Below are 18,288 nucleotides of genomic sequence, written 5' to 3' on the forward strand. Positions count from 1 at the left end.
TGGCTAGCCATTCCCTTCTCCACGGGACCTTCGCAACCCAGGGACTGAACCCAGGTCTTCTGCTTTGCAGGCGATTCTTTCCCAGCTGAGCCACAAGGGAAGCCCTTCTCCAGCGCATCTTCCCAACCCAGGAATCAAACTGGGGTCTCCTGCATTGCAGGTGGATTCTTTACCAACTGAGCTCTCAGGGAGGCCCTCAAGAGACAAGTCTCGTGTCTGTAATGGTTTAAAAACAAGCATATGCATACACACACGCACCTTCCTCCCTCTCTATCTCTCTCTCAGTGCTGAAGGGGATAATGATACAGGCTAGTTTTCCTCAGAACTTAACCCTGAGGCCTTGTTTTCATTGAAATGAAAATTAGTTAAGCCTTCAGGATTTTCTGTCAAAAGAATTGCCTACAAGATATTTCCATTGAAAATGTTACTGCTGGGAAATAACCCCTTACTCATGCAGTTGAACTAAATACATTTGATGACACCATTTCTTGTTTTAAAGCCTTGCTATTTATAAATTTGGTCCATGGACGAAGCATCAGCAACACCCAGGTGTATCTTAGAAATGCAGAGTCTCGGGTCCCTCTTTAAAGTTTCAATTAAAATCTTCATTTAACAATACCTCAGGTGACTTGTATTCATATTAAAAATTTTTAAACTCCTTTAAAAGATTGCTGAAAAAGGATGTTAGTAATAAACATTTTAGTTTAGAATGGTTTTAGATTTACAGAAAAGTTATAAAGATATTGTGCATTCCAGTATGCTCCTCCTGCCCAGTTTCCCTTGTCTTAACATTTTACATTAGTCTTAAGATACATTAGTCATAAATAATGAACCCATATTGATACTTCATTGTTAACTAAAATCCAGACTTTATTGGGACTTCCTTACTTTTTACCAAGGGTCTTTTTTGTCTCAGACCCTGTCCAGGATACCACGTAACACTTAGTCATCATTTAGGTGCCTCTAGATTTTGAGTTTCTTGGCCTTTCCTTTTTTGGATGACTGCTTAGATGGTAAAGAACCTGCCTGTAGTGCAGGAGACCTTGGTTCAAACCCTGGGTCAAGAAGATCCCCTGGAAAAGAGAAAACTACCCACTCCAGTATTCTTGCCTTAGAGAATTTCATGGACAGAGGAGCCTGGCGAAATACAGTCCAGGGGGTGGCAAAGAATCGGACACGTCTGAGCAACTAACCCTTTCACTTTACTTTTCACTTCAAGAATTCTGAGGGGCATTCTTTAGGGATTTTGTAGGATGGCCCTCAATTTGGGTGTGACTGCACAGTGCCTTTATGATGAAGCTTGTAAATCTGATGGACATAGTGGCAGCCTTCAGTGGTTTCTAAAAACAAGGATTTTTGGAATCAAGCCTCCTAAATCTGACTCCCATCTTCACTGCCAGCAAGCTGTGTGACTCTGGGCAAGTGATATAATTTCTCTGGGCTATGATAAAAAAGGATTGGTGATATTAATAGTATCTACTTCATGGGGGTGATTAAGAGGATAAGAAAAGGTAAATTATGAAAAAGCTCTTGGAGACTTCCCTGGTGGTCAGTAACTAAGACTCTGCACTCCCAGTGCCGGGAACCCAGCTTCAGTCCCTGGTCAGGGGAGCTGGATCCCACATGCTGAAACTGAAAGATCCCATGTGCTGCAACTAAGGCCTAGCACAGCCAAATAAGTAAATGTATTTTTTAAAAGGCATGCAGAGCATGGCACAGAATAAATTCTTTATAAATATTAGTTGCTAGTATTGTTATCGTGCCTGGAGGAAGAAATGGCGACCCACTCCAGTATTCTTGCCTGGAAAATTCCATGGACAGAGGAGCCTGGCGGGATGTAGTCCATAGGGTCACAAAGAGCCAGATACTACTGAGCGACCGAGCACATTGTTGTCATAATGATTGTTGTCAAAATAAGAGATAGGCTTGTCTGTTGAGAAGCTCATGGTCCAACATGGGAGGGACACCTGGAAACATAAAAATACCTTTTTAAGTGTCGTAGGTTTAAAGTCAGTGTTGCCTTTCTATATTGTGTTGATTTTCAAACAGTCGGTTTTGGAGGTGGATTTGCACTGATCAAAGTTTGGGGCTTTGAAGATATTGGCCTAGAAATTCTTGGAATGCTGGAAATATGAGGAATTAGAATAAAAGGCTTTGTGTCAAGGCTGTGTGGATGATACAGTTGAAAGAAACTCAGCTCAGTGTGCTGTTTACAAGCAGGTGAAAGTTGGAATGCTGGAAATGATTGTGTAATTAGTTCATTGCAAAGTGTTCAGAAGAGGATATGGGGATGATATAGTTGAAAGAAGTTTATCCGAGTGGCCTGTGCTTTGCATCCTTGTGTTTGGCCATTTGGAGAGCACGTTGAAAATGTTTTGTGATAAATGTGATAAATGTTTTGTTCCATAGGCTAATGCTCACTTCTTCCAGATAGCACATAAATGTAAATAATAGGCTGTGAACAGGTTACTGGATGTTTGAACAGGAGCCTTGGAAGAGAAAAGAGATTAGGATTAAATAAGAGAGAAATAAAGTAATTAATGTCACGTCTAACGTAGTGCCTACCTTGAGACAGAGGAAACATTTCAAATTTTGTATATTTTCTCTGAGCTGGAAGGCAAGAATTCTCTTGCCACTTTGAGGTGTTCATTGGAACTTTTAGGATCTACTTTAGGAGACATAATAAAAGTCTTGATGATCATTTGGATAGATTTTGTTTATCAGTATAATAATAAACCTCTGCTTCTCGTGCTCAATTTTTTTTTTTTAATTTCAGAATCTAAAAGTATGGCTCTTAGTAGCTTTGTCCTAATTACGTTGTAACTTTGCTGGTCTATTTCTCATGGTTTCCCACAAATGATTAAAGATTGAGTTTTACTCCATGTCTTTTTTTATTTCACTCTTACAGTTCTATCAGCCCCTATTGAGCAAGTTCATCCTACAGAAACAGCTCAGCTATCTGGCTCTATACTAATTCCACAGTTCCTTGATGACTGCTTTCCCTGATGATGACTATGAGAAATTCCTAAAGTATTACCTTCATGTTTATATATGTTGTATAGTATTTTAATTATTTAAAAATGGTATCATGTTGTCAATATGTAAATTTTTTTAGCTACTCAAGCATTTCTCAACCTAGCACTATTGACGTTTTGGGATGGATGACTTTGTCTTAATGGGGAGTTGTTTAAGATATTTAGAAGCATCCTTGGCCTTTGCCCACTGCGTGGCATAGCACTCCTCCCAAGATGTAATAGCCAAATTGTGAACAGACATTGCCAAACGTTTGCTCGGGGATAAATTTGACTCTCATTCTGAATGACTGAGCTAACCTCTTGTATACAAGTAACTGTGTGCTGTGCTGTCATTTAAGTTGCGTCTGACTCCCTGCAGCCCAATGGACTGTAGCCTGCCAGACTTCTCTGTTCATGTGATTCTCCAGGCAGGATTACTGGAGTGGGTTGCCCTCCTCCAGGGGATCTTCCCAACCCAGGGATCGAAACCCACATCTGTCTCCTGCATTGGCAGGTGGGTTCTTTACCACTCGTGCCACCTGGAGGCCCTTTAAGTAACTGCTAAGGACATATAGAAGATAGTTGTCTGACTTTGGAGTCATGAAAACTCAAATTTAGATCCCAGCTCTACCCACTCTGAACTGTTTACTGTCTTACTCTCCTTAGCTGCAAAGTGGAACAGTGATAATTTCTAGCCAATAACATTATTTTAAAGATAAAATATATATAGATACAGCTATATGTAGTTGTTTATATAAAGGACTTAGCACAGCATGTACAATCACAGGCAGTGGTCCTGGCAAGGTGTCCAAGGATCAGCAGAGAAAGCTAGGGGAAGTGTGAAAAAGGAAGGGAAATACTAACAATAAAAATTTTAAAAAAATAAAGGACCTAGCAAGATCCTTGATGAAAAGGAGATACTCAGTAAGTGCTAATGCTGTATCCTACAGTAGATTTTCCCTTGATGCTCGGAATGTTATTCATATGTCTATTCATACCCTTATTCATTATTCATATAATATTTAAACTACAAAACATGGACTCATTGAAATCAAGCAGGGAATATTGACCATTTTAATTTTTTTTGCTATATTTAGATACAGTATAGCATGAAGATTCACAGCACTGGCTGTGGAGTTTAGTAGAACTGGATATAAAGCTGATCAATATCACTCTCATGAGATGGGGAAATTTAATTTTTATTTCTTTATTTATAAAATGAAGGTATTGATAATATCTACCTCAGAAGGTTGTTACAGTGATTACGTACGTTCGTTCGTTCGTACGTACGTACGTACGTTCAGTCGTTCAGTCGTGTCCGACTCTTTGCGACCCCGTGGACGGTAGCCTACCAGGCTTCTCCGTCCATGGGATTCTCCAGGCAAGAATACTGGAGTGGGTTACCATTTCCTTCTCCAGGGGATCTTCCTGACCCAGGGATCGAACCCGGGTCTCCCGCAGACGCTTTAACCTCTGAGCCACCAGGGAAGCCAGATACAGTGATTACATGGGACAGATGACTGGCACACAGTAACATTTAGCAGTACGTCTAAGCTATAAAGGGGTACCAGTGAGTGGGATGAAGCAGAGGTCTTCGGTGAGGAGCTAGGACTGAGGTAATTAGAAAGGAGGAGAATGGCTATCTTGAGCAAAGGCACGGGTAAGAATGGAGAGCCTCAGAGTATTTGGGATGCAATGAATATATCTGTTTTGGAAGTTCAAAGGACATGTAGGGAAATAGTCTGTATTTTTTTAGGCAGAGAATATAATAAACTTATAGAACTACAGAATTGGAAAGGATCTTGAAGTCATTGAGTCCAAATCATTCATTTTTCCAGTTAGAAAACAGAGGCCTAGAAAGGCAAGTGATTTGCTGGAAGCCACTTACTCTTTGAAAGAGTTAGTCCTAGAACACAGAATCACCATGTTGCCTCTCAGTCTCTCCTTGCCCTTAAAAAACATAGACAAAAGCTATTAAAATAGATAGAATATTCAGATGCTCTTTGTTTTATAAATTAACTTCCTGAAAGCCATACCTGTTCGGTAGCTAGAATTGGCATGAATGCAGATAACTGGCAATCCAAACAAGCATGTAGTTTTTGATTGTTTACTCTCTATTCCAGCCACTGGAATGATAAACAAGACAGACAAGGTCCCTCCTCTCATAGAACTTCTGTTGGAGAAAATTATCACAAGTTAATTAATTTTTAAGTATAAAATATTAAAAATTGTTTTGCAGAGAATAAAACAGGGTGATTAGGCTTCCCCAGTGGCTTGGATGGTAAAGAATCTGCCTTCTGTGCAGGAGACCTGGGTTTAATCCCCAAGTTGGGAAGGTGCCCTGGAGTAGGAAATGGCGCCGCACTCCAGTATTTTTGCCTGAAGAATCCCATGGTCAGAGGAGCCTATGGTCAGAGGAGCCTGGCGGGCTACAGTCTATAGGGTCTCAAAGAGTTGGACATGACTAACATTTACTTACACTTTATGATACAGAATGAACCAGAAGGTACTGTGAATGGGATGGTTGAGCAAGGCCTCTCTAGGGGGGATATCGGAGCCTATATCTGAATGACTTGGTCTTTGAGTTCAGGAGGAAAAGCCTTCCAGTCAGATGGAGCAGCTAGTATAGGGCCCTCAGACAGAAATGAGCTTGACAGTTTTCAAAGTAAAGAAAGGCCAAGGAGGCTAGATTTAGTGTAGAAGAGGGGTCAGGAAAGTTCGATCATCAGAGGCCAGATCATTCTGAGTTATATACACCAAAATAAGGAATTCAGATTTTACTCCAAGTGAACTGTGAAGCCACTGGAAAGTTTTGTGTGGGCAGTAGTCTGATCTGCTCTGTCTTTGGAAGATCACTCTAGCAGCTGTTTCAGGAGTGGAGTACATATATACAGCAAGGAGGCCAGTTAGGAGGCTATTGTTCTGGTCCATTTGGAAGATGATGGTGGGTTGGGTTAAGGTGTTGGAAATAAAGAGAAGTTTAGGTATTTGGGATATATTTTAGATGAAGAATACATAGCTGTTGGTGATGCTTTCAGTACTAGGGATAAGGAAGAAAAGAGAAATCAAGGATAATCCTAGATTTTTGGTATAAATAGCTAGGTAGATATTTAGGTTTCATTTACAAAGATGAGAAAGAGTGATTTGACAGGAGCCTGGGGGAATAGAAGGAGCAGTCTACATTTACCGTGCCAAATTTAAGATGTCCATTAGTTATTCAACTAGTAGTTTTTGAGTATCAACCCCTGCCCTGGGTTTTAGGAATATCATATTAACAAAGGCAAAATTCTCTGCCCTTTTGGAGTTTATATTCTAATGGATGATTCAAAGAATTAAAAATGAGGTCTATGATGTATGCTGCTGCTGCTATGTCGCTTCAGTCGTGTCCAACTCTGTGCGACCCCATAGATGGCAGCCCACCAGGCTCCCCCATCCTTGGGATTCTCCAGGCAAGAATACTGGAGTGGGTTGCCATTTCCTCCTCCAATGCATGAAAGTGAAAAGTGAAAGGGAAGTCGCTCAGTCGTATCTAACTCTCAGCGACCCCACGGACTGCAGCCCTCTAGGCTCCTCCATCCATGGGATTCTCCAGGCAAGAGTACTGGAGTGGGTCACCATTGCCTATGATGTATGCTGCTGCTGCTAAGTCACTTCAGTCGTGTCCGACTCTGTGTGACCCCATAGACGGAAGCCCAACAGGCTCCCCCGTCCCTGGGATTCTCCAGGCAAGAACACTGGAGTGGGTTGCCATTTCCTTCTCCAATGTGTGAAAGTGAAAAGTGAAGTCGCTCAGTCGTGTCCGACCCTTAGCGACCCCATGGACTGCAGCCTACCAGGCTTCTCCATCCATGGGATTTTCTAGGCAAGAGTACTGGAGTGGCTTGCCATTGCCTTCTCGCCTATGATGTATAGATGGTGGTAAATTCTGAGGTGGGCTATTAATAAACAGTGCATTTAGATCTGAGAAGTCTTCACTGACAAAGGGACATGACTTCAAGGAGACTTGAAGGGGGTAAGGGAGTGAACCATTCAGATATGTGCCAGAAATGTGCACAGAGGTAATAAAGATGGGATCAGATGACGCCACAAAGGAAGAGTAGGTAGGTGGTGAAGGAAGGAACTCAGGTGGCCTCTCTCATTGCTGCTACTTTTCTCAGTGATACAAGTTCATTAACTCAGAGTATTGGAGAAGTTTGGAAGCCAAGTTTAAAAAAGGAGGAGATCGTGTGAAATAGCTGTTTAAGAAAATGCTTGATATATTCAACCTGCAAGTGTTTCATCTCAGGGAATGACCCAGTGTGGTTTTCTTTCCCTCAGCCAAGAGGTTGGAATCCTATCAGGAAGCTGCCTCTGAAGATGAAGAGTCTGCCGACACTCCCAGTGGCTCCCTCAGCAATATGGCGAAACCGAGGGCCCCCAGCTGCAGGACATTTCACAATCGGCCTTTAGGAAGTATCTCCTCGAATCATCTTACTGGGAGCTGTTTCGCTCTAGAAAGTAGAGAAGGAGCCAGTGAAGTGCCTCATTCCAGACAGGCTGCTTTCAGTAGCCCCATTGTAAGTGCGAATGCGTGACTTGAAACTTGTCTGTCTGTGATGAATATTGAAAGAACATTCTCATGATTATAATAGAGCCACACACTGTTGTCTTTTCTCCTGAGAAGAGACTGTGTAAGTTCAGTCTGATTGCCACACATTCACAGTATCTTAATTTTGGAGATCAGTGTCAAGAGATAGTATTCCATTTCTGAAAAACATGTTTCTGGTCAAGGTCAGTCACTTCTGAGCCTGGCAAAAGCTGCCTTGCTTTAATGATCATGGCTCACATTCAGAACCACCATAACTTACCGGAGGTATCTCATACACTGGTAAGTGTGTCTAATTGATAGGGAAATCAGACGCCTTTCAGTATCCTCCAAGGCCTTTTTATCTCTTTGTAATCCTCCCCGAAATCCCACCAAATCTGTCCTCTTCCCCATTCCTAGTCCTCAGCAGATCATTTTCTAGTGTTTCTATATCAGAGCTCAAGAGGGAATGTTCTTAAGTCCTGAGAGGAAAATATGGAGGAAGAACCATGTGGAAGATGGGAAAGAGGATGCTTGTGGGAAAGGATTAGAAATCAAAACTTTTGCTGCACTTAAAATCACTTTGATAAAATTTCAGCTGCCTTCTCTGCCCTCCACATTTCATTAACTATTCCTATCCTCATTCAAGATGAGGATTCCCTAGCCATGAGACCGGTAAGCATTTGGTGATCTCTGAAATAGATGACATAACAAAAAATAAACAGTTTTGGGAAGACTTTTGTTTCTGCATTGAATTTATGTAGACTTTCATAGTAGAGATGCGATCTGAGTATACAGTAGGGACCTCATTTGTCCTAGAAAGGCCTTGAGGGGAATCTGACTCTTTTCAAAGTTCCAACAAATAGGGCAGTTTAGAATCTAGGAAGATCATTTCACTGAAACTTATCCACTGCATTTCTTTGGCTCTAAGCATATAATACCTGTTATATCCTATCATTACCATATGTCAAGCTATTCCAAACATCTGGACTTAATTTTTCTCCAATCTCTGAGGGGAAAAAAAAAAAAGGTAAAGAATGCATACAGCCTCTTCTCTCTGTACTCATTTTCAGGCTATATCAGAAGTAGATATTTGTTTTCTTCTGTTTATCAATTTTGCCCATTACTGTGCTGATCTTTTACCTTTTCCAGTCACCTGCAGTTAACCACACGTTGACTCATGTTTGCTTGGACGTCAGGGACACTAACGACCAGGTGGGGCTGTGCCATGGCCTCCCTCTCAGTTTCCCGATCCAGCCTCACTCTCTTCGTGGAACAAAGGATTATTTCCTAATTTGGAGTCATTATGGTTTTTGCACCATTTCCCCTGTCTAAAATTCATTCTCCCCTCACCACCTACCTCTGTCTACCAGATCTGATGAAATACTTCTTTAAATATCATTTCTTCCGAAGACTTCTCAGACTCTTTGTTTCTAAGTTCTGTTTACACAGTCCCTCCTGCCCTTCAGTCCCTTAGTCCTCATGGCATTGGCCTTATTTCTGCCTCTGATGTGGATCTTGCTCCTTGGGAGCAAGGACTTCATCACCTTGAATCCTCCGCATCTAAGGTCAGAGTCTCCCATGTCTGCTTTCAGTAAAGTATCATTATTTGAAGCCGCTCAACAAGCTTAGTCTTCCTGTTCAGTCTGTTTTGTTTTGACTTGTGTTGTTCTCCAGTTCCATGTGTTGTGCTGATTATACAGCTTCTCTGGGGTTGCTGCTTTGTTTTGTGTTTTGAATACCAGACCCTTATATATAGAATGATGAGGTCTTCCTTGAGATACGAGACCATCTCTCATGCTTGCTTTAGACAAGCCAATTCTATCCTTCTTGGAGGCTAAGGATTATTTTGAGAAAACTGTCGATCCTTTAACCTGAAAAGCTGACATCTGTGAAAAATTGTACATATGATACTAGAAGTCTATTCATGTATCCCAGGTTGTAGAACACCAGTGTGAAAGCACAGTGAGGGCTGTGATGTCTGGAAGTGAAAAGTTGTTAAGATGGTGCCCTTCATGGGAGAGGCAAGGGGAGAGTCAGAGAGAGGGTCCAAGGCAGAGTGCTGGCAAAGGTGTGCCAGCTTCAGGGGTTAGAATGACATTGAGGAATTTGAGTCCTGGATTCACATGACCTACTTTAGAAATAGAAACCTTGACTTTGTGAGTCAGTGTTTTTATGCTTCTTTAATCCTCTAGAAGTTTTCATTTAGCAAGCATGCTATTCCTTCTATCTGGAGTGCTGTCCTCCTAGATCTTTATATGGCTGTTTCCTTTCTTTTCACTGAGGTCTCAGCTCAGATGTCACCTCCTCAGTAAATCTTGTTGTTGTTCAGTTGCTAAGCCATGTCAGACTCTTTATGACCCCATGAACCTCAGCACAGCAGGCTTCCTTGTCCTTCACTATCTCCTGGAGTTTGCTCAGACTCATATCTGTTGAGTCAGTGATGCTATCCAACCATCTCACGTCTGTCATCCCCTTATCCTCCTGCCCTCAATCTTTCCCAGCATCAGGGTCTTTTCCAGTAGTTAGCTCTTCACATCCGGTGGCCAGAGTATTGGAGCTTCAGCATCAGTCCTTCCAATGAATATTTAGGGTTGACTGGTTGGATCTTCTTGCAGTCCAAGGGACTCTCAAGAGTCTTCTTTAATACCACAGTTCGAAAGCATCAGTTCTTCAACATGGTAGTAAGATTCAGTAAATCTCACCGACCACCCAATCCAAAGTATGTTCCGTTGTCTCCTGCACACTTGTCTGGATCTAGAACCATCTATTTATAGGTTAATTTATCTCCCCCACCTAGGATGTCAGTTCCATGCACCCAGGATCCCATATGTTCTATGCACCCCTCTTTCCTTGAGGTGTTGCTGATACCATAGATCAACAATAAATATTTATGGAGTAAATATTCCATAAATGGAGGAATATTCCATTAATGGAGTAATGGAAGACAATGACATAATACTAGGGCCTGGGATATAAAACGGATAAGACACATCCCCAGCTTTCAGCTTTGCTCTTGATGGAGGAAGCAGACATATAATTAAATAGAGGTGACCCTGTTTGAAGATGCAGTAATGATAGTTAATCCATAGTATTAAAAAGGCACAAAGAAGAGAGTCATCAACTCTCTGGGGATGAGAAGGGATCAAGAAAAGTTGCACAAAAGAGGTAAAACTCATTTTATAATTAAACTAATGAGTAGAGGGTTGCACAGTAGAAAAGGAAGGAAAAGCACTCAGGGCAGACAGTATGTAGTGTGTACAAAGGCTCAGAACCACACAACGGGGGAGAATGTAGTAGGGAGGAGGAGCTGTGCATGTGTGGCTATGGGCCTTTGTCTTTTCTCTTCGGTCTTTGGTATTTAGGAATCTCAGGCAGAAGGCATTTGTTTCTGTATTTAAGCCAAGGTTGTCCAGATGGAGTGCTGAGTCTCTAAAATTGGAGTGAGAGTGGCAGCAGGGACTGAGATAAAAACCTTAGGTACAGGTGACAGTAGAGGAGGAGTAGAGTGTTGGGCTTCACAGGTGGCCCAGTGGTAAAGAATCGCCAGCCAAGCAAGTGACATGGGTTTGATCCCTGGATTGGGAAGATCCTCTGGAGAAGGAAATGGCAACCCACTCCAGTATTCTTGCCTGGGAAATTCCATGAACAGAGGAGGCTGGTGGGCTACAGTCCATGCGGTCGCAAAGAGTTGGACACGACTTAGCAACTGAACAACAGGGCACAGTGTTAGAACTTGGTCAACATTATCTCCCACATGGAGTATCTTTGTTCATTATTAAACTTTGGACATTTTCAAATTTCCATAAACAAAGTGGGTCCAAGTCATTCTCAGTTTGAAAACAGAGATAACATTCAGTACATAGTAAGACTACACAAAAACTTTGGCAGACGCTTTGAGAGAGCACAGAGAAGTCTTGGCCAGTGTTTGTTTTAATTCAGTTTGCACAGGGGGAAAATACAGAAAGAAATGAAGGAAAGTAGGGGAGGGAGGGAGGGAGAAAGAAAGGTGAATGTGAAATCTGCAGCCTGGTAAGAAGATACTGTATGAATCGTGGCAGCAAATGTAAGGTTTCAAATAGCCAGATGCTGTCTAAGATTAGGACTAAGATGTTGTACTCCCACCATGAAACAGATAAGGCTGACTTTAAATATGGGAAGCTGTCTGCATCATGTTCTGTAGTCTCTAATTAAGAGTATACAGTTTTTCACTGCATAAAAAAATGTCCATTTGAGGTCAAGTGGGAGGGTGTTATATCTTTGTTTTCTAAGAATCACATCTTTTTCATCTGTTTTCCAGCCCCTTCTTTACTGGAATATAAAACCAGCAAATGTTTGTTAGTAATGTACAGCAATAAAATTTTAAAGCTTATCCATGTGTCAGGTACTGACACAGGTACTAAGTTAAGAATCCAAAAATCTGTAAGATACGTTAAAAAAGAATCCATAAAAAATAATGAAATAATGCCTTTTACAGCAACATCAGTTCAGTTCAGTTCAGTTGCTCAGTCGTGTCCGACTCTCCGCGACCCCATGAATCACAGCACGCCAGGCCTCCCTGTCCATCACCAACTCCCGGAGTTCACTCAAACTCATGTCCACAGAGTCGGTGATGCCATCCAGCCATCTCATTCTCTGTCGTCCCCTTCTCCTCCCGCCCCCAACCTTTCCCAGCATCAGAGTCTTTTCCAGTGAGTCAACTCTTTGCATGAGGTGGCCAAAGTATTGCAGCTTCAGCTTTAGCATCAGTCCCTCCAATGAACACCCAGGATTGATCTCCTTTAGAATGGACTGGTTGGATCTCCTTACAGTCCAAGGGACTCTCAAGAGTCTTCTCCAACACCACAGTTCAAAAGCATTGATTCTTCGGCGATCAGCTTTCTTCACAGTCCAACTCTCACATCCATACATGACCACGGGAAAAACCATTGCCTTGACTAGACGGACCTTGGTTGGCAAAGTAATGTCTCTGCTTTTTAATATACTATCAAGGTTGGTCATAACTTTCCTTCCAAGGAGCAAGCATCTTTTAATTTCAGGGCTGCAATCAGCATCTGCAGTGATTTTGGATAGAGATTATCATACTAAATGAAGTCAGACAAAAACAAATATCATATGATATTACTTATTGTTTAATTGCTCAGTTGTGTCCGAGTCTTTTGTGACCCTGTGGACTGTAGCTCGCCAGGCTCCTCTGTCCATAGGATTTCCCAGGCAAGAATACTGGAGTGGGTTGCCATTTCCTTCTCCAGGGGATCTTCCTAACCCAGGATCAAGCCTGAATCTCCCGCTTGGTAGGTGGTTTCTTTACCACTGAGTCACCAGGGAAGCCTGATATCACTTACTTGTGAAATCTAAAAAAATGATGCAAATGAGTTTTATTACAAAACAGAAATAGACTCACAAATGTAGGAAACAAACTTATGGTTACCAAAGAAGAAATGGGAAAGGGATAAATTAGGAGCATGGGATTAAGAGATACAAGCTGCTATACATAAAAAAAAGTTGTGGTTGTATTAAGAGATACAAGCTACTATACATGAAAAGGTCTTGGAAAAGACCCTGATGCTGGGAAAGACTGAAGGCAGGAGAAGAAGGGGATGACAGAGGATGAGATGGTTAGATGGCATCACTGACTTGATGGACATGATTTTGAGCAAGCTTTGGGAGTTGGTGATGGACAGGGAAGCCTGGCGTGCTGCAGGGGGTTACAAAGTCAGATACGACTGAGCAACTGAACTGAATACATAAGATATATAAGCAATAAGGATTTACTGTATAACTTAGGGAAGTATATTCAATACCAAATAATAACTTAGAATGGAAAAATTTTGAAACAGAATAGATGTATATATATAACTGAATCACGTTGTTGTATACCTGAAACATTGTAAATCAACTGTTCTTCAATTTCAAAAAGTATGCAAAAATCTATAAGATACAGGTTCCTTCCTTTAAAGGAACTTACCCTGTGGGGAGAGAAGTACATATACATGGAATTATTTAAAACTGGATGGTGTGGATTTGGTTCTTGGGTTAATTGGAGTTCAGAGAAGGCAGGAGCTGTCCATTACAGGGGAAAAAAAAAAAAGAGCAAAAGTCAATTTTGAAATAGAAGGTATCCATGAGGAAGATATGGATCTTAGAAGAAGAAAAAAAAAAACCATCAAACCATCTTATACATAAGAATTGTGTGTGATAACTCTGTACTTCTCCTGAGTTCAGGAACTAAACAGTCACTCAGGGTTAACTTGTTAGAGACACCAACTAAAGGGAAGAATATTTTGTTCTTGCAGCTTCATTTTGACATGGCTCATTCCTTAAATCTTCTAGGCTCTTCTTTATATTATTATTTTTTTTTTTATGCTTTTAGGGTCTTGTATGGTCCTGAGTTTTTCACATCTATTTCAATAATAGATACAATAATAAATACAGATTCCAATCAGAGTCCCAGCTTTGGTCAGCTCCATGTCTTCTTTTATTCTTGTGGCCACAGCATCGGTTCTTAAATTCCCTGAATGACACATTAGATTGACTTATGTCAGCAGTGTTTGTCACCAAGACTGAACTTACAAATCTGTCATTAGTCTTAGAATAACTTCAGAATGAAGTAGAGTCCTGGTGTTCTGAAGCCAGTTACTCAGCAGTGTGGAGATCATCAGTACAATAAAATCACTGTTTGCTTCTAAAGTCTGTAACTCAATCCTGATCGTGTTCCAAAGAGTAAATGTCTCTTAGAGATAACATTGCCAAAACCTGCATACTGGCTTCTTCTTGTAGATTCCCAGTAGCTTTTAAACACTCTTAGAAGTGCTACAGTAGAAAGACCTATTTAACATTTCTTAAACTTATTTTAGTATGGAACTCTTTGAGTTTTGCTTAATATGTGTAAACATTTTGAGAAGGATGCCTTTGGGAATACTGTTTCAGCCTATGGCATCTCTCATACTCACTAGATGCCAGTATCATCATAGCCTTCATCAATTCCATGCAACAAGGTTTCCAAGCATCAGACCTTGCCACTGTCTTGTAACTAACTTTGGCAAGGGGATCCTCAAGGAAGGGATGGTTCACCAAGTAACTGAGGGCACAGCACAGACTCTTGCTGGCTCAGTGTTACTCTATGACTTGAGAGGGAATGTGGCCAACTAGTTAATGAGCAGTCGTCAGATTACAAACATTTACAAACTCCATCAAACACAACATGGTTCAAATTTTGCTAAGTAAACTATTACAGAACAATAGATGCTGTCTTTAAATAGAAATTTAAGAATGTCTTTTGACAGCAGAAAACTGGGACCTTTGAAACCCACTGTGAAGCAGGTCAGTTGCCTGAAAATGAGTGTGTCATTCCAGAAGAACAAAGAACATAAAATTATTTCAGTTTCTGTTGTGCTGGCCTTGTCTCATTTGTTGTCTCATTTACTTTATATAGCCACCCTCTGAGGTAGGTGTACTTCTTAAGATTATTCAGAAGAGGGAAATGAAGCTCAGAGGGTTAGTTAAATAAGTAAGTTGCCTGAGGCTCCTAGAGAGCATGTAGTGGATCTAGAGCCTGAACCCAAACCCATATGATTTCCAGCCTGTGCTCTTTGCTTGTTGAGCCTGTGTTAAAACTTACCGACCTCCTGAATGTAAAACGCGAGCCATGATCACTGAGTCTAACATCAAGCATCTCCTTATTTGAGTCTGTTCTCTCCATCGCCTCTCTTGGCTTTCCTGAAGTCAGTATGCTTTGCCAGCATCCTGGATTCCTCTAGAATACAGTGGCACTTTTTTGAAAACTTGATTCAGAGATGATGATTCCTTTTTTGAATCATCTGAAAAATTTCTAAAGCAGTTGACTGTATATTACAAAATTATAAAGAAATTTCTACGACAGTATTCTTTCATTAAAGCTAGTACTTCTAAATAAGTGTGAAAAGTACTGTGTTAAACAGAATGAGGTATTTTCACCCAATAATCAAATTTCTTAAAGCCAATTTGTAAAAGGAATTCTACAAAAGAGAAGGGCATAGGGCACAGTTGCCATATATATTTGATAATCAGAAATCTCTTAGAGGGACGCTTGAATGTTCATCTCTGATTCTACCTCTGGATAGGGAAGATCCCCTGGAAGAGAGCGTGACAACATACTCCAGTCCTCTTGCCTGGAGAATCCCATGGACAGAAGAACCATGAACAGTTCATAGGGTCTCAAATAGTTGGACACATCTGAAGCAACTTAGCATAGCAAGCATGGATGTTCATGTCTTGTAAGGTTCAGTTCAGTTCAGTCGCTCAGTCATGTCCGACTCTCCGCGATCCCATGAATCACAGCACACCAGGCCTCCCTGTCCATCACCAACTCCCGGAGTTCTCTCAAACTCATGTCCACAGAGTCGGTGATGCCATCCAGCCATCTCATTCTCTGTCGTCCCCTTCTCCTCCCGCCCCCAACCTTTCCCAGCATCAGAGTCTTTTCCAGTGAGTCAACTTGTCGCATGAGGTGGCCAAAGTATTGCAGTTTCAGCTTTAGCATCAGTCCTTCCAATGAACACCCAGGATCGATCTCCCTTAGAATGGACTGGTTGGATCTCCTTGCGGTATAAGGGACTCTCAAGAGTCTTCTCCAACACCACAGTTCAAAAGCATCAATTCTTCGACAATCAGCTTTCTTCACAGTCCAACTCTCACATCCATACATGACCACGGGAAAAACCATAGCCTTGACTAGACGGACCTTTGTTGGCAAAGTAGTGTCTCTGCTTTTTAATATACTATCAAGGTTGGTCATAACTTTCCTTCCAAGGAGCAAGCGTCTTTTAATTTCATGGCTGCAATCAGCATCTGCAGTGATTTTGGAGCCCCAAAAAAGTCTGACACTGTTTCCACTGCTTTTCCATCTATTTCCCATGAAGTCTTGTAAGGTATTACTAGGGAAATACAGATAAACTCTGTTAGCCTGCTTATAGTAGTTTTTATTTTGGAGGGTTGGTTTTTAAACAATAGTAATGACTTGATGAGCCATTAAATATTTTGCTAAAATAACATAGTATGAATACACACTTTTAAAAGAATTAATATTCATCTGTTGCTGTTGGATGAATCTATGCCCAAAGTAGAATCCTACAATAAAATATAGCTCTGCACTGTATATTTCAAAATAAGAAACACTCATTCAATTAGAATTTGGTGAAAGGCATTGTCTCTATCTCTTACTTTGTTTAATAGTCAAGGTAATCTCCTTTCATATTATGCATTCTGGATTTTCCATTTAATTTTTTGTCTTTTAGTTCCTTTTGTTCACTTCCCATGATACCATGTACATTAAATTTTTTAAAAAAGAATAGTTTACTGTCTCATGTATCATAGATTCTGGTTAGAAATCATGCTTCTTGTGTAGATTTAAAACTCATATTTTTAGATGCTTACTGTGACCACACTTTGTCTCATTGGATATTCAGGAAACAGATGTGGTACCAGACACCAGGCTTTTGGACAAGTTTAGTCAGATTACACCTCTGCTCTTCACCCCAACTGATGAGACTATCCCAGATCCACCACTGGAGACTTTGTACATCATCGACTTCTTTATTGCATTGGCAATTTGCAACACAGTAGTGGTTTCTGCTCCTAACCAGCCACGGCAAAAGGTAAGACTATAATGCAAACAAGGGTCACCTTCCAGAAGAGAACTCTGGGTTTAAATATATTTGTTATGTGCTCTCACTGTGCATGCATGCTAAGTTGCTTCAGTCGTGTCCAGATCTTTGCAACTCCATGGACTATAGCCTGCCAGGCTCCTCTATCTATGGGGATTCTCCAGGCAAGAATACTGGAGTGGGTTGCCATGCCCTCCTTCAGGGGACCTTCCCTACCCAGGGATCAAACTGGAGTTTCTTACATCTAACCTGCATTGGCGGGTGGGTTCTTTACCACTTTCGCCACCTGGGAAGCCCCATGGTCTTATATGGATTGTAATTAACAATAGTAACAGGTAACATTTATACATTGCTTAACCTGTACTCTGAATTTATGATGTTCTAAGTGATTCATGGGGTCGCAGAGAGTCGGACACAACTGAGCAACTGAACTGAACTGAAGTGATTTATTGGTATTACTAGGTTTAATACTCCCAGCAGTCCCATGAGTTAGGTACTATTACTCTACTACTCCTCATTTTACAGGTAAACTTAAGTAACTTACCCAGGGACACAGGACCAGTTTGTTGGGGAAATAGGATTGAACCCAGGGAGTATGGATCCATGCTACTACACTACTTTGCTTCCAGGAGGATAGCTAATGAGAGCAGTTCTTGGCAAATGTGACTCTCTTCATTTTGCTTTACTTTGCCTACCAAATTGAAGCTTTCTGTGAAACTTCTGAGGCCTCCAACATATGCACTCCATCAAGCAAAATATAAAGTATTAGATTCATTATCGTGTTTACTGATAATATACCTTTTCATATGCCAGTTGGGTAATGTAAACTCAATCACTGGAAGATCCAGTACATCTTTAATATACCAAGATTATGCTGTTCCCACACAAGCTGAATCTTTAAAGTCTCTTTGTAGCTTAGAATTCATGGAAAATTCATTTTCAATTAAAAAGGAAAACTTGCTTTAGAGACTGGTGATTCACCACTCGCTGTGCTGTCTTCCTTGAGTATAACTATTTCCTCTTTTGCACGCATCCACTTAAAATTCAATTTGCAGCACAACCCAAT

At 41.0% G+C, this 18,288-nt stretch overlaps 1 protein-coding gene across 1 annotated transcript in view; it reads left to right on the plus strand.

Annotated features, from left to right (window-relative positions):
- ATP10D (ATPase phospholipid transporting 10D (putative)) overlaps positions 1-18,288 on the plus strand; it is a 129,795-nt gene that overhangs the window by 72,108 nt on the left and 39,399 nt on the right. Inside the window, exons 10-11 of the mRNA XM_055434629.2 lie at positions 7,332-7,570; positions 17,025-17,213. Coding sequence (XP_055290604.2) covers positions 7,332-7,570; positions 17,025-17,213 — 428 coding nt within the window. The remainder of the gene's footprint in view (positions 1-7,331; positions 7,571-17,024; positions 17,214-18,288) is intronic.

This window comes from Moschus berezovskii, chromosome 5 (genome assembly GCF_049115385.1).
Source record: "Moschus berezovskii isolate FMDL1 chromosome 5, NW_MosBer_1.0, whole genome shotgun sequence".
NCBI lineage: Eukaryota > Metazoa > Chordata > Mammalia > Artiodactyla > Moschidae > Moschus > Moschus berezovskii.